The following is a 19522-nucleotide window of genomic DNA, read 5'->3' as shown; positions in this document are numbered from 1 at the left end:
TAGAGCCCCACGTTGGGCTCTGTGTTGAGCGTGGAGCCTGCTTAAGATTTTCTCTTTCTCTCTCTCTCTCTCTCTCTCTCTCCCTCTCCCTCTCCCTCTGCACCTCCCCCACTCACGGTCTCTCTCTCTCTCTCTCTCTCTCAAATTTTTTTCTAAAATTTAAACATTTTTTTAAATTAAAAAATTAAATCAACAAATTTAACAGGATATTTTCAGTTTCTTTCTGAATAAAGTAGCTATTTGGAGTCTAGCTTTGATATCACAACTTCAAATTACCTATGTGCTTAAAAACCATTGTCCCTGAGAAAGGGAGGTTTAACTTACGATGACATCCAATGTGCTCTAGAGTGTTCAAAAATAATGAACATTTTGGACACAGATAGCAATGTATTATGAATTTATAGATGCAAAGACCTGATTGACGAATAGGGTCTTCAGAACAAACAAACGCACCCTATTTTCAAGATCTAGAAACTATCCAAGTCAAAAACCTAACAAGTAAAATCCATTCTGCAAGGCTTTAGTCGAGACAATATTCAGCTTCATGTTATCACATTAGAATGACACCAAGAATCTGAGTAATCCGTGGGCTTGATAAAAGCAGGGAAGCAAATCAGTGATATCACCTTTGACTGCATTCGTTTTATCACTGTATAAAACAAAAAGCTGTCCTAAGGGTTGCAGTCCACTCAGATAAGTATTATTGGAAAAGAAAACTGAAAGAGTAAAGATATTCTACTGTGTAATGGGACAGAAAGAAACGTCATCATTACTTTCATTAAATATACAATGTTAACTAAAGGGGCACCCGGGTAGCTCAGTCAATTTATCATCAAATTTCGGCTCAGGTCATGATTCACAATTGGTGAGTTGGAACCCTGCATCTGGCTCTGAGCTAACAGCGCAGCACCTGCTTGGGATCCTCTCTCCCTCTCTCTCTGCCCCTCCCCTGCTCACTCACGCTCTCTCAAAAATTAAAAAAAATTTAAAAAAAAAGAATATTAACGAAGTCCTACTGCATTTATTATGTTCTCCTTTTACAAAGTCTTACAGTTACTACCCTAAGAATATGCAACAATATAACCTACAAATATAAATATCCTATAAAGAGTTTAAAAAGCAGTTCAAATAAATTTTTATGTGAGAGGAAAGAAACATAAAAGCGTTGTTATACATTTTTCTCAAACATATTGTTTGAGAAACAATGTTTTCTATTTGTAGTACTACCAAATACTACTAATTGCCGCTGTTAATTTGCCCTATTGTGGTTTTGCTCAAGCAATAGTAGCAGGAGAGTAAACATTACACAACATACGTAATCTCAAATAAACAATTTTTCGTATATTTATGTTAAAGTAGTAACATGTGTGTGTAACCATTATTTCATGATCGCTCTGGTGAGCTGTGCCTGTGTTCTGTGTGCCTGTCAGCACCTGCCCTCCCCCGGGGACCCGGGCCGAGACCAACCAAGGACCCTTGTCCTTAACAAGCCCCACCCCCGTGACAAACCCCGCCCCTTCGGCGGATCCTGGCCTCGCCCCCAGAATGCCTGCGTTTCAGTAATTGGCCCCGCCTCCGCAGTGCCCAGGCTCCGCCCCTGATACGCAAACAGGCCATTGCTCGGTAGCCTAGGACAAGGGCTCCCCAGTTCCGGTTTAGTTGTCATGGTGGGGCCCAGCCCGCCTAGCCTCGTCTTTTCCGGTCTCAGTCCGGCGTGGCAGGGCGGCGGGGGCAGCCTTAGCCCTTTCAAGACTTTCTCTGTCATGGCCGCGCCCTACCTCTCCTTCCGGCCTCAGCCTGTCATGGCGGCGCCCTGAGTAACAACTTCCGGACTCAGCTTCTGCAATTGTCCCGCTCTCCCTAGCCCCAGCTGCCATGGCGGCACCCAAGGTTCACCGGAAGTAAGCCGTCGGAAGTGAGGCGGTGCCTCTGCCCGGAAGCGAGTGCGGCGCTGGGAAAGATGGCGGCGGCGGCTGCGGTGGGCAACGCGGTGCCTTGCGGGGCCAGGCCTTGCGGGGCCCGGCCCGGCGGGCAGCCCAAGCCCGGGCCGCAGCCGCGCACCCTCCTCGCCGCCGGGCCGGCGCTCATAGCGAGCGGTGACGAGCTGGTTGCTGCCGTGTGGCCGTACCGGCGGCTGGCACTGCTGCGGCGCCTCACGGTGCTGCCGTTCGCGGGTCTGCTCTACCCGGCCTGGCTGGGCGCCGCGGCCGCCGGCTGCTGGGGCTGGGGCAGCAGCTGGGTGCAGATACCCGAAGCCGCACTGCTTGTGCTCGCCAGCATCTGCCTCGCGCACGCGCTCACCGTCCTCTCGGGGCATTGGTCCGTGCACGCGCACTGCGCGCTCACCTGCACCCCGGTAAGTGCTCGGGCACGAGCCTGACCCTCGACTCGGTCGAACCTTGCGGCGGGTCGCAGTCACGACGTTTGTGTAGGTCCCCACTCCATCCCGGGCTTCCCATTTGCTGGGCCTGAGTCCCCAGCGTTGCCCTCTGGGTGTCCAAACCCTGGCCCTACTACTGACTTGCTGTGCGACCCTGACGCAGGTTATTTCCTTTTTCTGGAATCCCTCCTTGGTGTGGTCATTTAGGCTCGGGAAGCTAATATCTATAAAAAGCTCAGCGTAGGATCCGACATATGTTGTTCTTTGTTATGGCTTGTTAATGCTAGCGACCGTAATAGCAAGTACTAGGTTGCTTCCAGAAACGGTCCTACTTTCTTCCCCTGTGTCTCTGTCTACTACTTTGGTTTTCAGAGTGTGAGGCTAGACCCGCCGGGTGAGTTTACTTGTCTGTGGAGGTTGGTTTGAGAGCTCTGTTGTCTGGTGTTTACAGGCCCTCACATACTAGGACCAAAATTAGGTTGAAATGCACTTTGATCATAGCAAGCATTTAAGAGGAGCAGGAGCAGTTTGTGAGCAAGTGACTTCAAGTGCTTTTTGCTTTTTGTCTCTTTATGCCTGCCTGCAAGCTGAGTGTGGTGACAATGAGGACTTCTTTCAGAACACACTTTTAGAAGCACAGTAGCACTTCTGCCGGGATCTGGATAGGGAGAGCTGCCCTGGGTCAGCAGTTACTATCAGTGACTGCACCACCGCTCTCTGGGCCTGCCTTGGATGACACTGGCATGTTTGGAGCCATGGGCACTGAGGTCCAGCCAGTCTCCCCTTTGATCCCAGGCATGTGTCTGCTGGAAAGAGAGGGAAAGGGAGCAGCATTAAGGGTGGCAGAAAGAGAAGTCCACTCTCTTTGACTGCAAACATGGGCTGGGTCCTCTTTCTCTTCTGAGAGAATAAAGTCTCTTGTTTCCCCAACAAGCCTTATCCCAGGGGAGGGGCTCAAACTTATGGGCTTGGTGGCTTCAGGTCAGTACAATGAAAGATTCCAATGAGGGACCAAAAAATGGAGGGAAATTGGAGAGAGTGTGACGTCTCTCCCCAAACGTCCAGCTGCCTTTTGGCCTGCAGGTAAAAAACGTGACTGTTCACTTCCTCTCCAGGGATGAAGGACAAGGAGCTGAGTGACTATGGGGTTAGGACAGGCAGGTCCGGGATCAGAGATCTCAGACGGGTGCTTCTCTCTGGGTTTCAGTTCACCCTTGTGTAAAGCGAGAACTGTAACACCCACCTCCCGTTCCACAGTGAGAAGAGCCTGAAATGACCGCAGCCTTCCTGGCGTGGGGCCGGCCCCACGTAGCACTTTGCACTTTTTTTCCGCGGCATTCCCATCCCCAAGTTCATCGCTTAATGTTTTGTCTTTGTTGTTCTTTTCCGCCTGCTTCCATGCCGGTGAATGCCCCGAGGGTCAGGGCCTTTCTACTGAGGGTCACCCTTTGGTGCCTCCCCGCACAAACACACACGTCCCAGGGGCTGAGTGGGCTGGCCCAGCAGCCGCGAGCTGGCTGCAACGTGGGCTTGAGGGAGCGCTAACTGACCTCCAGCCGGCGCCTCCATGTCATAGGTGCTGAGGGGCCTGCAGCGAACAAAGCAGACGAAAGCCGTTGCCTTCATGGCGTTAGCGAGAGAGGTAGAGCTCGTACTCAGCCATCAGTGCTCAAAAGGAAAAAGCAGGACGAGGAAAGGAGTGTTGTGAGGGCCCTTTACATGGAGCCTCCTCCAGGGGAGGGCTCCTAAGAAGGTGACATTTGAGCAAGGGCCTGAAGCTGAGTGTGTGACCGCATGTTCCAGGCAGAGAAAACGGCTCGTGCAGAGGCCCTTAGCTGAGGCAAGGACGAGTCTTGCCTCGTCGTCCCTGGTCACTTCAGGACACGTGATGAACGGTTAAAGGAGGGGAGGCAGAGCAGCAGCAGGCCAGCGGGCTGGGACAGGGCTCGGCCCATGTGCATTGAGGGCGCATCTCATGCGGGGGGGCCTTCTTCCTGTTTGAGTTCAGCAGCGCCCCAGGCATCAGGTGCTGTCCATCACTCCTGATTTTATGACACGAGACCAGCAGTGTGGTCAGGTAGTATCCATGTCTCAGTGACAGATGGGGAAGCGGCCGGGCCAGCCTCCGGAGCCCAGTGGCGTGTTCTGCGCCCAGACCTGCGGTGCGTGCAGCCTCCCTGGTGGGGGCTGTGCAGCTGGGGGGTGGGAAGGGCTCAGCAGCAGCACTTTGTCTCTCACAGGAGTACGACGCCAGCAAAGCAACCTTCGTGAAGGTGGTGCCGACCCCCAACAATGGCTCCACCGAGCTTGTGGCCCTCCACCGGGATGAGGTAGGGACCTGCTGCTGGGCCGCCCAGCCCAGGGTTTGGGGCAGGGGCGGGGGGGGGGGGGTGGACTCCCAGGCACTGGCAGGCACGCCCAGGTTAGGGGCTTCTGCCACAGAGATGCCTCTGCTCCCACAGGGCGAAGATGGGCAAGAGGTGCTGTCCTTCGAATTCCAGAAGATCAAGTATTCCTACGATGCCCTGGAGAAGAAGCGCTTCCTCCCTGTGGCCTTTCCTGTGGGAAATGCCTTCTCATATTACCAGAGCAACAGAGGCTTCCAGGAGGACTCTGAGATCCGCGCAGCCGAGAAGAAGTTTGGGAGCAATAAGTGAGTCCCAGGGAGCCCCCGTGTTCTGACAGGGCTGGAGCTCTGCCCACGGTCACGGCAGGGACGCTTGGCCACGCCAGTGGCCCCTTTCCCATTTCTGCCCCGCCACGCTCCCGCGTCAGGGTGCCTAGGAAGTGGGGTGGAGGAGGTCACCCTTTAAGCAATACATCCCAGGGGCACCTGGGTGGCTCAGTCAGTTGAGCGTCCAACTTCGGCTCGGGTCATGATCTCACGGTTTGTGGGTTTGAGCCCCGTGTCGGGCCCTGTGCTGACACCTCGGAGCCTGGAGCCTGCTTCCGATTCTGTGTCCCCCTCACTCTCCGCCCCACCCCTGCTTGTGCTCTGTCTCTCTCTTTCAAAAATGAATAAACATTAAAAAAAATAAATACGTAAACAATACATCCCAGGTGAAGATGGCGGGCACCTTTTGAGAAATGTGCTGTAGTCTTGTCTCCCCTGAACTGGCCTGCTGACAGGGACCCTGGAGGGCCCTCCAGCGGAAGTGCGTGCAGCTCTTCATGGGAGCCTGGCCTGAGGCCCCGGAGTTGGCTGTTGATCCTCGTTTTGTAATTACTATAGTTTTTCTCTGGCTTATTTATTTATTTTTTTTAGTCTTGTCGTTTTATTTTTTTTTTTAAGTTTACTCATTTTTGACAGAGAGAGAGAGAGAGAGATAGAGCATGAGTGGGGGGGTGGGGGGTGCAGAGAGAGGGAGACACAGAATCCGAAGCAGGCTCCAGGCTCTGAGCTGTCAGCACAGAGCCCGATGCAGGGCTCGAACTCACGGACCGTGAGAGCACGACCTGAGCCGAAGTCGGATGCTCAAGTGACTGAGCCACCCGGGCGCCCCTGTTGTTTTGGAGTTTATTTATTTTGAGAGAGAACACGCACGTGCACTCACAAGTAGGGGAAGGGCAGAGAGAGCGAGCGAGAGAATCGATGCAGGGTTCGAACTCAGAAACCTCAAGTTCGTGACCTGAGCCAAAGTCAGATGCTTAACCCGCTGAGCCACCCAGGTGTCCTATTTCTCTTTGTTTTTAAGTTTTTTTCCTGAGTGTAAGTTGTCACCTTTGTCCTCGTATTTTTCCCAGCACTTCAGGAAGAGTGGTAAAAGGAATTGTTAGTGATCACCCTGGCTCTCTTTTGTGCCAGGCAGGATGCCAGCTGCCTTGTACGTATGTGCTTTCTCTTCAGTCACCAAAACCACCAGTGCCGACACGCTACTGGGTGGGGGCAGAACTGGACTTCAGAGCCCCTGTCCCTGCCACCATGATAATCATCCTCGACCTGAAAATCCTTAGACCCTTTAGGGAATTCTTCCCTGACTTCGTTGCTTGTTAAAAATTACAGATGGTGGCAGCAGGGGCGGGGTGGGTTGGGGGGGGGGGGTTGGCACCTGGGTGGCTCAGTTGGTTAAGCGTCTGACTCTTGATTTTGGCTCAGGTCATGATCTCGGGGTTTGTGAGATCGATCCCCCCCAAATCGATCCCGCGCTGTCAGCACAGAGCCTGCTTAGGATTCTCTCTCTCCCTCTCTCTGCCCCTCCCCTGTGCTTACACACATGCAGGTGCACACACAGTCTCACTTTCGGAATAAGCAAATGTTAAAAATACAGATGTGTTATTTCAAATAGCAACGTAGTGGGAAGGTTTATAAGAAATTTTTTACTTATTTCCCTGCTTAAGGTCAGCCTTGATGGTGGCATGGGATGTCCCCTTGCACACCTTCCTGCCTCATGCAAAGTCACCTGACAATGCAGAATGGGCCCCGGTTGTTGTTGTTTGTTTTTATCACAGTGGATTCTTTTTCTCGCATCTCACCTCTAGTACTCATCTCTAAGGGCAGGGCGAGGAGGACCCAGGCTGACCTGGCTTGTTCCCTGGCCCGGCTGGGCTATCACACACAGTGCCGCAGAACACACCCTTAAGCCCCACTCCTCAAATTCTGGGGCTTTCGTTGAGGGAGTTTGGGGGAAATTTCAGCTCCAGACCTCCCCTCTCGAAATCAGGGTGGGGCTCAGCCCCCAGGGGACCCCACAATACCCCACAGCCAGGCCTCTTCTGCACAGCTTCAGGGCCCCCATCCCACAGTCAGGTACTCCTTCTCCGCCTGCTTGTCACCCAATCTGATGACCGGTTCTGTCTTGCACTAACCCTGCTTGAGTGCGTGGCTACCTGAACAACCTGTCGCTGATTCAGAAGCTTCACCTGGGTTCTGTAGAGCAGAGGGCTGGCAGCAGTTAGCATGCTAGTCACAGTCGAGGGGACTGTCCCTCCTGGCTCCTTGTTTCCCGAGGGGCTCCCGAGGCCTCACGCTGTGAACAAGATGTGGGGTCTGGTCTCTTGCAGGGCCGAGATGGTGGTGCCTGACTTCTCAGAGCTGTTCAAGGAGAGAGCCACAGCACCCTTCTTTGTGTTCCAGGTAAACAGCAGCTTGGGCTCTCCCCCCACCCTGTTCCTTGGGCCTTCCACAGCCAGAGCAGTCTCCTTTCTCCACACCTGAAAATCTGTCTGTCTGCACGGGCCTGGGCCGTGGGTAGAACAGCCCGTGGTGTGCTTTCCCAGCCTCCTCAGGTGTCCATCTTCGTGTGCTCCCGTGGATGGACGGGCGGGGGTGTGGACACACAGGCTGTGTCCTGCAGGTTTTTTGCGTGGGGCTCTGGTGTCTGGATGAGTACTGGTACTACAGCGTCTTCACACTTTCCATGTTGGTGGCCTTCGAGGCCTCCCTGGTGCAGCAGCAGATGAGGAACATGTCAGAGATCCGGAAGATGGGCAACAAGCCTCACATGATCCAGGTGTGGCCAACAGGGAGACTTGCTGGGGGGGGGGGGTGCGGGGGGCACCTGCCAGTCTCAGGGTGGGCGTGGAGCGAGGGCAGGGTGAGGTCGGCTCTCGGCGTGCACCTGCATCGTGCCCCCTCTCAAGAGGCAGAGCTGAGTGCACCTCCCCTCGACCCAGGTCTACCGCAGCAGGAAGTGGAGGCCCATCGCCAGCGATGAGATCGTTCCCGGAGACATTGTGTCAATCGGTGAGGCACAGTTCTGTTCCGTCCTGGTGGGAGCCCTTCTCTCGGCTTCCGTCCAACCCTCCCGCCCCTTCCCGCAGGCCGCTCCCCACAGGAGAACTTAGTGCCCTGTGATGTGCTGCTGCTGCGCGGCCGCTGCATCGTGGACGAGGCCATGCTCACAGGGGAGTCGGTGCCACAGATGAAGGTGCTGGGTGGGGAGTAGGGGTCGTGCTCGGTGTACTCACGTGCCTCGCTGTCTCATTCGTGGAGCAGGGAGAGGGCTGGTCACTAGGCCGGGATCCTGCCTAGGCACGGCTGGAGGAGGCCAGAGGAGGTGCGGTGCCTAGATGGAGCTGCCGGCTCTCCTGGGGGGGTCTGCACCCTGAACGAAGGGGAGCTGGGTGGTGAAGAGAGAGGCCAAGGTCGTTGGGGGTTGTCCAGGCCAGGGACCAGGGATGTCGGACTAGGGTGGGCCAAGAGAAACCAGGAGAGCGTGAACCCCGAGTGAGGCCAGTTGGGGGATCCCGAGGAGTGGATGCGCACACGCAGGTGGGGAGAAGACGAGGTCAGGCTGGGAACCCTGTGAGGGTCAGAGTGGCCCAACCCAGCCCCAGGGGCCCCCTCTTGAGAGACTGGGGATGGAGAAGGAGGCCGAGGTGAGAGCGCCCTCACCATCCTCTCTTTTCTCCTCAGGAACCCATTGAAGACCTCAGCCCTGACCGGGTGCTGGACCTCCAGGCCGACTCCCGGCTCCACGTCATCTTTGGGGGCACCAAGGTGGTACAGCACATCCCCCCACAGAAGGCCACCACGGGCCTGAAGCGTAGGTGCCTTGGGGAGATCCGGGGGTGTTCTGGCCCCACCGTCCCCACCCCCTCAACACCTGCTTGGCTGTGCGGGAGTCGGGATGAACAGATACAAGTGATGCTCGTTCTGTTCATCTCTGCAGCAGTTGACAACGGGTGCGTGGCCTACGTCCTCAGGACCGGATTCAACACGTCCCAGGTATGGCCCCTTGTCTGGCTCTGGGGTGGGTGGGCCCCAGGGCAGGAGGCAGACAGTTGAGACAGTGGCTCTTATGGATCCCAGAACATCCCCGCCACAGGCTTACTCTGACAGAGGGTACTGGTTCGGGGCAGGGTGCAGAGGCAAACCCTAGACTGAGCCCGCTGTCCTCAGCTGAGCTTCTGGTGGGGAGCACAGACAGAGAACGGGCTGTCGCCACACACATTTGGATGGTGTACAGAGTCATGCTCATAAACTCTTCACTAAAATGGCATGAGGGCTGCCTGGTAGAGGTGATGGCCGGACCTCCCTCTGGAAAACCCAGTCCCCCATCTAAACCACTTCTTTCCCTAACCCCCAGTTTTTGGCCACTGGTCTCTATAACCATTAGCTGAGTTGCAGCCTCCCACATACCTGTGTGGTCCCTGTGTCACAGCTGCAGGACTCATGGTGGGCCCAGGGCAGGCCCTCCCCATCAGCAGAGGGATACTCTGATTCTCTGTGCTGTCAGATGCTGGAGGCCACCCCTACCCCACACCCCCACACCCCCATGCCAGGAAAGGCCTCTAACCCCCTGTCCTTCTAGGGCAAGCTGCTTCGAACCATCCTCTTTGGAGTCAAGAGGGTGACTGCAAACAACCTGGAGACCTTTATCTTCATCCTCTTCCTCCTGGTCTTCGCCATCGCAGCAGCTGCCTACGTGTGGATTGAAGGTACGCACTGTGGCCCCTCACCTGTCTGCTGGGACCTGTCCCCATGGCCCCCAGGCTGGCAGGCCCTGTCTCCGCAGGCACCAAGGACCCCAGCCGGAACCGCTACAAGCTGTTTCTGGAATGCACACTGATCCTCACCTCGGTCGTGCCCCCTGAGCTGCCCATCGAGTTGTCTCTGGCTGTCAACACCTCCCTCATTGCCCTGGCCAAGCTCTGTGAGTGCCTGGGACAGGGTTGGGTGCCTAGCGGGCCGGGGCCTGGCAGAGCCCCTGACCCTGGCTCCTCCCCTTCCCAGACATGTATTGCACGGAGCCCTTCCGGATCCCGTTTGCCGGCAAGGTAGAGGTGTGCTGCTTCGACAAGACAGGGACCTTGACTAGCGACAGCCTAGTCGTTCGTGGGGTGGCCGGGCTCAGGTGAGCATGGGGGGCCTGGGCCTCTCCCCCAGCAGGTGGCTTTCTGGGAGCTCAGGGGACAGACGGCACCCACCCAGATCCCCACAGTGGACCACTGAAGTTTGATCAGGCGGCAGAGGGGGGTGTTCCCCGTGTACTCTTCAATGTGACAGCAGTGTGGAGGCTCAGCTCCCACCCCAAGCAGCCATACGATCCCTAGAGCCGTCTCTGAGATGGGCACAGTTGGCACGAAGACCAAGACCATGCGTCTCAGCCCCTGTAGTGACTGGCACAGAGTGGAGGCCCATCCCTCATCCTGGCTAGCAAGTCCCAAGAGTCCCTCCACTCCATAACAAGCGGTTTCCTCTCTTTGCAGAGACGGGAAGGAGGTCACTCCTGTGTCTAACATCCCTGTAGAGACACACCGTGCCCTGGCCTCATGCCACTCCCTCATGCAGCTGGATGATGGCACCCTTGTGGGTGATCCACTTGAGAAGGCTATGCTGACAGCTGTGGACTGGACGCTGACCAAAGGTGAGGGGCTGGAGCTTTGGGCCCAGTTCTCACACCCCTGGGTGGGCGGGCTGCACCCCTCGGAGACACCTGTGTGTCCACCTCGGGCAGGCAGGCCTATAACCGTGATGTTCCCCTAGGTGGGTGGGCACAGGCTCACCTCTGACCTGAGACAGTCCATGCCCGTGGGAGTAGAGCCTGCCCCACCCTGCCAGAAGTCACAGGCAGGGTCCTCTGAGCACAGGTCTCTCAGCCTTGACCCTACCTGGAGTGAGGAGCCTCCCCCCAGCCCCCACCTGCAGGCCCTGGGTCTGGGGGTGGGGGGAAGAGAGGGGTGGAAGGGGGAGGCGGGGGCTTGGCTGCCTCTTTGGAGCGAAGGCCCTCAGGATTCGTACTTATTTGTTTCCAGATGAGAAAGTATTCCCCCGAAGTATTAAAACTCAGGGGCTGAAAATTCACCAGCGCTTTCATTTTGCCAGTGCCCTAAAGCGAATGTCCGTGCTCGCCTCCTATGAGAAGCTAGGCTCCACTGATCTCTGCTACATTGCGGCTGTGAAGGGGGCCCCCGAAACCCTGCACTCCATGGTGAGCCAGCCCCGGCCCAGGGGGAAGGGGGGCGCGGGGCGGTCGGTGACATCCCCCCGCGTTCCCTGCAGTTCGCCCAGTGCCCACCTGACTACCACCACATCCACACGGAGATTTCCCGGGAAGGAGCCCGAGTCTTGGCGCTGGGGTACAAGGAGCTGGGGCATCTCACCCACCAGCAGGTAAGGGCCCAGGCTCTCCACCTGCTGGCCCCTTGTCCTCACCGCCTTCTGTTCCCGTCAGCGCCACTATGAGCAGGCACGGTTCCTTCTTTCTCTTCCCATGTCTCTACCTTTGGAGGCCCTGGGTGGCACTCGGTCCTTGGTCCCTTCTTCCCCACTGTGTGCCCTGTCCCTTATGGGACCCGATCCCATCTTGGCCCCTGAGGCCACTTCTGCCGAGCACAACCAAGCCCCACCTCCATCCAGCTTCCTACCCCTACACCCTTGGGTCCTCACACCTCCCCAAGGATCACCAGGAAGCACCTCGGATTCCTGTCTCCATCCCAGTTCTGCCCCTACCCTGTCAAACCACCCTGTCACTGTGTGGTCTTGGGGCGCCTCCAGCTCTCGTTCACGCCCTACATCGTCACATCGGTCATCGGCTTTCTTCTCCCCCTCCACCGTCAGTCCTCCTCCTTTATCTGCTTCCACCTGGGCCCTCATCCAGTCCACTTAACACCTGGCAGCTGAGAGATTCTTCCAGCGTGCGCACCAGATTGTGGGCTTACGTTCAGAGCCGCCCTGCTTGATGCCACTCCCTGAGTCTGTCTGTCTCGTTCCCCTGCTGTCCTTTCTCATGGCAGTTAGTGCTCTGGTTTCTGTGATTTTATTTCACATCGCTTCTGGTAGTAGGCAAGCTCTGTGAGGGCAGGAGGTTTGGGTTTCTGATAGGTGGAACAGGGTGAGTGTGTGCTCAGTGATTAACAAAGGAGTGTCTGACTTTGTTATCTGGGAGGCTGAGTCACAGGGGCTCCGTGCCCTGCTATTGCCCACGTAGGGAGGAAAGGCCCCACGGTGGGGAAACCACACAGCACTGCTGAGCCCCTGTGGGTTGCCCTCCCCACTTCTCAGCTTCTGACCCTCACATGTTCCTCCTGTAAAGATGGGGCCTTCCCTGACCTCCCTTACCAGCTCAGAAGTGATGGGGGGATGGGTTGTAAGGCACCCCTGTGTCCCCACACAGGCCCGGGAAGTCAAACGGGAGGCCTTGGAGTGTAACCTCAAGTTCGTTGGCTTCATTGTGGTCTCCTGCCCGCTGAAGGCCGATTCCAAGGCTGTGATCCGTGAGATCCAGAATGCGTCCCACCGGGTATGGCTGCCACACACCTCCCCATTGGGCCCCAAGGGTGGCCTGACGGGTGGGTGGGTCTTTGTTCCTTCTGGAGAGAGGGATGTGACAGTAGAGGACAGTTCTCCCCTCAGTGGGGCAGGTTTGAGGGGCAGGTTTGAGTGGGTATCCAGGTCTCAATAGCAAGGACGTCTTTCTTGGATTTCAGCCGAGCTCCGTCACAGCTCTGGTGCTAACGCTTTTCCAGGCTTGAGGATGCCTTGGGACCCGGCCTGTGCCCACCCATCTCAAGTTGCTTCCTTGGCCCTCAGCATCCTTGGGATGCAAGGGCAGTTCCCCCACTCCACCCCATCCTAGACAGGAAGAGCTGGAGCTGGGACAGGGGATACAGAGGCACTTCCCAGACAGACCGCATCCATCTGTCCTGTGGTTTCTGTTTTCTAGTTTGGGACTCAGGATGCAGTTTAGAATGTGGGAGGTGAGTGAGCAGTCACAGAGGTGGTGACATGAGCGGCACCCACCTGGCTCTCAGCAGTCACAGCCCGTCTTCCCATCACTGGGCCCTAAGTGCAAAGGCTGGAGCATCTGTTCCCGTCTGCCTGGGGCAGCTACCAAGCCAAGGGGGTCCACACCAGTAGCTGGTTCTTAGTTTGTATTACAGAAAAGGCTTGAGTGTTTTCAGAAAGACGTGCATACATGAATTATTTGCATAAAACGCCACCAAGTTGGGGTGGATTGTGGCCCCTGGAACCCATTCTGCATTAGGAGACCAAGACCTCATTCTGTGACCTTCTCTAGAGGGGACTCGATCACCAGGTCTCCAGGCTGCAGTTTGACCTGCTGAGCCCTGCCCCACTGAGCCCTCTTCTCTTGCCAGGTGGTCATGATCACAGGCGACAACCCGCTCACTGCCTGCCACGTGGCTCAGGAACTGCACTTCATTGAAAAGGCACAAACGCTGATCCTGCAGCCTCCCACAGAGAAAGGTGAGGCGCCGTGGAGCCCTGGGCTCTGGGGGACCCTGAGTCCAAGAACAGCTCCTGTCTGGTGGCCCACCTGGATTTCAGGCCTGAGGAACATAGCCTTGCCTCGTCGGCATGCTCAGGCCCCCTGGCCAGGGAGTTCCACACCTGTGTGTCCAGCAGCGTGCGAGCAGCTACTGGTTCCAGGATCAGTGATGACTTACAATCAGGGTGGTTGGTTGTCATCAGCCAGTCTGTGTTTTCTGTCCTCACACCTGCCTTGGGGCCAGCAGGCTGTCGTACCTGGTGAGGGTTCTCATAAGCACGGGGATGCTGGCATGACCAGACCCCAGGCAGAGGGCGCGGTGCACGTTACCACCCTTGTCATCTCCGTACCCCATAGGAGGAAACTGACAAGGTCAGCTGTTAGGGCCCCCACTTTGTAGACAAGGAAAGAGAAGTAAACTCATCGACCTCAGTCGCTCAGTGGTACTTGGAGGATTTGCTCCCAGGTGTCCTGACTCCAGAGCTCATGGCCTCTGGTCATTTCTGAGTAACCAAATTGGCTGCAAGTGGTGCCCAAGGGTAGAGTCCATTGAGGGGCACATCCAGCCCCAGCACCTCCGGCTGGTGGGGTGTGGGGTCTGTTAGATGCCAAGGGATGGCATCTGGCTGGGGAATGACATGCGTCGGAATGTCACCAGGCTGCAGATCAGAGGAGGTTGCAGCTTTGGGAACTGTGCTGGATTCTAGAATCTCCCAGCCCTTCCGGTCAATGCGTTAGTGCCAGATCTCTGTCGTCTCTGTCCCAGCCCCAGGCACTATGGTCTTCCAGAGCCCAGGGATTGTAGGCAGGTGGCCCAGAGGTGGCTGTCGGGACTGTTGATTGGCAGATGAAGCTGCTCTAACAAAATGGCCACGACAAAAGGCACGTGGAGGCTGGTTTCCCTCCTAGCCAGGACAGCCCAGGATGAGCCATGCAGTGCCAGAAGGCCTCCCTCAGCCGTCCTTGTCACTCAGCATCCACGTTTAGGCCAGCCATCTAGAAAGAGGAAGTGGTTGGTAAGCAGTGTCTGGCCCGAGGAAGTGACTCAGGGTGTCCAGGCCCTAGGAGAGGAAGGTTTCAGGCAGGCCCCAGGGGTAGGGGTGCCTTGCCCCTGAGGTCAGGCTGTCTGGATTTGAATCTGTCATGTGGTCTCAGGCCAGTGGCCTAGGCTCTGGGTTCTTGAATCCTTTGTATGGGAGGGTTCTGTGAACAATCTGTGGGGTTCCTGGGCTGCAGGTGTGGACCCGGTTGGTAGGGATAAAGAGGGGTGAGGGCAAGAACATGCTTCAGGGAGATGAGACTAGGACCGTATATGTGAGGTCCATGTGAGGGGGATTTGCTGAGCGGCTGAACCCCTCTCCCTGACCCTGGGCTCTGGCCCTGCAGGTCGACCCTGTGTGTGGCGCTCTATCGATGGCAGTGTCATACTGCCCCTGGCTAGGGGCTCCCCAAAGGCGCTGGCCCTGGAGCACGCCCTGTGCCTCACGGGTGACGGCCTGGCCCACTTGCAGTCCGAGGACCCCCAGCAGCTGCTTCGCCTCATTCCCCATGTGCAGGTGTTCGCCCGCGTGGCCCCCAAACAGAAGGTGTGTACAGAGGAGGCAGAGGGGCAGGTGGGGCCCTAGGGGCGGCATAGAGCCCTCACTCCGCCCATCTCTGCCCACGTAGGAGTTTGTCATCACCAGCCTGAAGGAGCTGGGCTACGTGACCCTCATGTGTGGCGACGGCACCAATGATGTTGGTGCCCTGAAGCATGCTGACGTGGGTGAGTCCCTCAAGCTGATGGACTGTCGCTTCCATCGCTGTTCTGCCAGCACGGGCTTAGGCTTAGCTTCAGAGACACGTCACTGAGCGAGTTCTGTGAGGAGGCACTGGGGAGGGGGCCAGGGGCCAGTGGGATTGGGGATCTGGGACCTGCAGGCCTAGAAGGGACACAGGTGTCTGAGGAAGAGTGAGGTGAGGGCATCAGGGCCTCTGGGAGGCTCCATGTGGCGGACACAGCTTGGTTTGCTGAGGCCCCCCGGCCCCACGCAGGGACCACGTGGGCACTGAGGGCCAAAGGCCAGCGAGAGATGGGACAAGTGGCGATGCACAAATGGAAGCTGAGGCATTTGCCAAGCGTTCATAGGCTTGGATTCCTGTCAACAGAATATAGTCATCGGGCTGATGTTTAAAAACTGATCTGGCATACTTGTAGCTCTTTCGAGATTCTTAACTGATTTATTAGTCAACTGTGGTGTTTATCACCTGTTACGTCTTAGAATTACGATCCTTGGCAATAGACTTAGGGAGTCTGTTCATTTTGTTTCCTTTGTGTTTTGTGTATTTGGGTTTTGCTTCCTAAATGTGGAAAGTAAGATAGATGCTCTCTGAGACACTCCCTGGGGAGATGGGCTAAGATGAGGAAGTTGGGGCTCCTGTGAGCAGACTCTGCACTCTGTACTCCGCACGGGGCCTGAGTGGCAGGCTCCTTCTGGCTCCAGACATACAATCACATGCCTCTCCCCCAGGTGTGGCACTCCTGGCCAACGCCCCCGAGCGAGTTGTTGAACGGCGACGACGACCCCGAGACAGCCCTGTCCTGAGCAACAGTGGAGTCCGGGCCACTTCCAGGGCGGCCAAGCAGAGGTCGGGGCTCCCGCCTCCCGAGGAGCAGCTGGCCTCCCAGCGGGTGAGTCTCAGGAGGGGGGCACCAGCATCCCCTGGTGGCCATGTCTCACCCGTGTCGCCCACCACACAGGACCGCCTGAGCCAGGTGCTGCGGGAACTGGAGGACGAGAGCACACCCATCGTGAAGCTGGGGGATGCCAGCATCGCTGCACCCTTCACCTCCAAGCTGTCTTCTATCCAGTGCAGTGAGTCCCATCCCCAGCCCCTCCCTCGTGCCCACCCCAGGCCTATCCTGATTGGCACCCATGCCCACACCTTCCTCCCCCACCCCCCGCAGTCTGCCATGTGATCAAGCAAGGCCGCTGCACGCTGGTGACCACGCTGCAGATGTTCAAGATCTTGGCCCTCAATGCCCTCATCTTGGCCTATAGCCAGAGTGTTCTCTACCTGGAGGGCGTCAAGTTCAGTGACTTCCAGGCCACGCTGCAGGGGCTGCTGCTGGCCGGCTGCTTCCTCTTCATCTCCCGCTCCAAGGTGGGCTGAGACACAGGCAAAGCTGGGGTTCCCTCCCCAGCCCACGAGTCCCTTTGCCTCTTTGGGCTAGCTAGGATGGGCTGTTAAAGACACCACCACGTGTCATCCATTTGTCCTCACAGCAGCTCTCAGGGTGGGAACTGTCATCCCCACATCACAGATGAGAATCGGGACAGGGCAGGTACATGCTGAGACTCCCCAGAGTGGCACAACTCGATTCCCAGCACTGTCTGCCAGCTGGGGTCTCAGGTGGGCCACATAGAGCCCACAGACAAGGAGAGGACAGATGGGGAAAATAATTATTAAGATCACTCAAAGCGTGCGGTGTTGTGAAAAATACAAAGTGACTCACAGGGCACAGCCTCGTGGTCATTCAGGGGAGCCCGTAGGGTTCCCTACAGAATGAAGGAACCGGCCAGGAAGTAGGCAGAAAGGTCATAGATTGGCATGGGCTGATGCAAAAGAGGCCCTGGAAGCTGGAGAGGGTGGGAAGTGGGTGTTGTCAACCATGCACACCCAGTGGGCCCCAAAGAGGGCTTTGGTTTATTGTAGAACAAGGGGAAAGAGGATGGACTTTAAGTGCCCATTGACTGCTGTGTGGAGTGTAGGCATTGACTGAGGGTGTGATGGCATCTAGACTGAGGTGCTGGGGGACAAGCAGGACTCCAGGGACTGGTACTGACTTATAACCTCCAGGATTTGGTGACTGCTCTCTGCATGAGCCCTGCTAGGAGGCAGGGTGGGAGAGTAGGCCCAGGGTGAGCCTGGACCTTGACCTCCCACCCTGCTGCTACAGCCCCTCAAGACTCTCTCCCGAGAGCGGCCCCTGCCCAACATCTTCAACCTATACACTGTCCTCACGGTCGTGCTCCAGTTCTGTGTGCACTTCCTGAGTCTCGTCTACCTGTACAGCGAAGCCCAGGCCCGGAGCCCTGAGAAGTGAGTGCTGTCCCAGCATGGGGGTTGGGGAGGGGTGGAAGGCAGTGTCCCTGCGGTGGAGGGTGCACAAGGATGCACACGCAGACATTGCCCTGTGGTGACCACAGCCAGGCAGTGGAGTCAGCCAGGGACAGCCCTGGCTCTGTGCAGGGATGGTGAGAGTCATAGGGTGGCCCTGTCCCCCATGTGTTGCTGCAGGCAGGAGCAGTTTGTGGACCTGTACAAGGAATTTGAGCCGAGCCTGGTCAACAGCACCGTGTACATCATGGCTATGGCCATGCAGATGGCCACCTTTGCCATCAACTACAAAGTGAGGTCCAGCCCATGCCTGAGTTCACCCTGCCCACTTTCTAGGCCCCCACAGCACTTGACTGTCCATCCATCTGTCCCCACAGGGCCCACCGTTCATGGAGAGCCTACCAGAGAACAGGCCCCTGGTGTGGAGCCTGGCTGTGTCACTCCTGGCCATCGTGGGCCTGCTCCTTGGCTCCTCACCTGACTTCAACAGTCAGTTTGGCCTCGTGGACATCCCCGTGGAGGTGAGTGGCCCCGTGGACGTGGCCTCACGACTCAGCCTGGGCCCGACTGTGGGCTTCCAGCTCACCAGTGCTCCCTGCCCCGCAGTTCAAGCTGGTCATCGCCCAGGTCCTGCTCCTGGACTTCTGCCTGGCGCTCCTGGCCGACCGTGTCCTGCAGTTTTTCCTGGGGACCCCGAAGCTGAAAGTGCCTTCCTGAGATGGCGGTGCCGGCACCTGCTGCCCACGTTGGTGCCGCCGGGCGGAAGCCCCAAGAGGGAACACTGCCCCAGTGGCCACCAGGACTGATCTGAGCTGGGACACCCCCTATCCCCCACAGCCATCTGAGGGCCTGGCTGGCAGAACCAGCCCTGGGCTGGCACCTTTGGTAAATAAAGCCGCATCCATGATTTTAAGAAGCCCTGCCTCCACCTCTGTCTGCACCACAGAAGGGGTCGTTGTGGGGCTGGGCAGTCACTGAGCAGGGTCCCAGCACCCTCCTCAGGAGCCGTGAGATTATTAATGACAGTCTCTGTAATACATTCAGCACTTAGAAGGGCCAAGCTCCAAGTCCAGAGAGTTGTGCATATTTTCCTAATTTGACAAGCACCTCCATATTTCCGTGGTCTCTCAGCTTCATGTTTTGGTCCCTCAGGCACTAGGGGGGGAGTTTGGGGATCAATGGCATTTTCTGTTTTTCAGTAATATGTAAAAAACAGCATGCCTTTCTCTCATGATGTCATAGATGGGAGGAAGTTCAATCCGAATCATTGCAAATAGTAGCTCGGGTCACACTCATTGGGGTCCCATGCCACACAAGTGCCATCACCATCTCATGTAACAGCCCAGCTTTGCATCTGGCTCTGCCCTTGTACTGACACTATCCTTCCTTTGAAAGGGCACTCATTGCAACTCAGGAATTGTGGAGTAGGCAGCATGAGAGCAGAGTCATGGTCAGTGGGAAATTTCCTACCTTCACAACAGCCAAAAACTTGAGAAAGCAAAAGTCATAAACATGATGTCTTTGTTTCCAGCTAGAAAATCCACTGAGTGCAGGGTATGGGTGCATTTTTATAACTTTGACAAGCTGCACATGGGGACCTACAGCCAGGGGACCCAGTCCCAGGCTTCTTGGATAACAACCTCTGCCTCCCTGCTGCTTATCAGTGAGGGGCTCACAGCCCTTTACCATCTTCACCCCTTTGCTGTCCTCAGCGAAGGATGCACAGCCCAAGGAAAGCCCTGGGATCAAAAGCAGGGAAACAGTGGGGACCAGTTGTGAATGCCTGTGAGCATCACACGGGCCCTGAGCACAGATGAAGGTGTATGCAAGTGTAGGGGTGCCAGACCACACCAGGAAGGGGGGCTATTGT

At 56.7% G+C, this 19522-nt stretch overlaps 1 protein-coding gene across 1 annotated transcript; it reads left to right on the top strand.

The window, feature by feature from the left end:
- Nucleotides 1-1945: 1945 nt before the first annotated feature.
- On the top strand, nucleotides 1946-18568 carry ATP13A1 (ATPase 13A1). The gene is made up of 26 exons (XM_047095801.1): nucleotides 1946-2356; nucleotides 4621-4710; nucleotides 4843-5033; nucleotides 7382-7454; nucleotides 7675-7830; nucleotides 7994-8063; nucleotides 8141-8247; nucleotides 8736-8865; nucleotides 8992-9047; nucleotides 9634-9760; nucleotides 9838-9975; nucleotides 10056-10176; nucleotides 10532-10689; nucleotides 11078-11253; nucleotides 11325-11435; nucleotides 12439-12564; nucleotides 13421-13529; nucleotides 14938-15137; nucleotides 15220-15316; nucleotides 16062-16222; nucleotides 16292-16406; nucleotides 16499-16695; nucleotides 17492-17634; nucleotides 17833-17944; nucleotides 18030-18173; nucleotides 18259-18568. The coding sequence occupies exons 1-26, from the start codon at nucleotides 1961-1963 to the stop codon at nucleotides 18367-18369; spliced, it is 3615 nt and encodes a 1204-aa protein (XP_046951757.1). The 5' UTR covers nucleotides 1946-1960; the 3' UTR covers nucleotides 18370-18568.
- The last annotated feature ends 954 nt before the right edge of the window (nucleotides 18569-19522 follow it).

The sequence above is a fragment of the Lynx rufus genome, unplaced genomic scaffold (assembly GCF_022079265.1).
Source record: "Lynx rufus isolate CCGP_SWC_20201006 ecotype Redwood Valley unplaced genomic scaffold, mLynRuf1.p SCAF_4, whole genome shotgun sequence".
NCBI classification, from domain to species: domain Eukaryota; kingdom Metazoa; phylum Chordata; class Mammalia; order Carnivora; family Felidae; genus Lynx; species Lynx rufus.
This window is presented reverse-complemented; position numbering and strand designations above follow the sequence as displayed.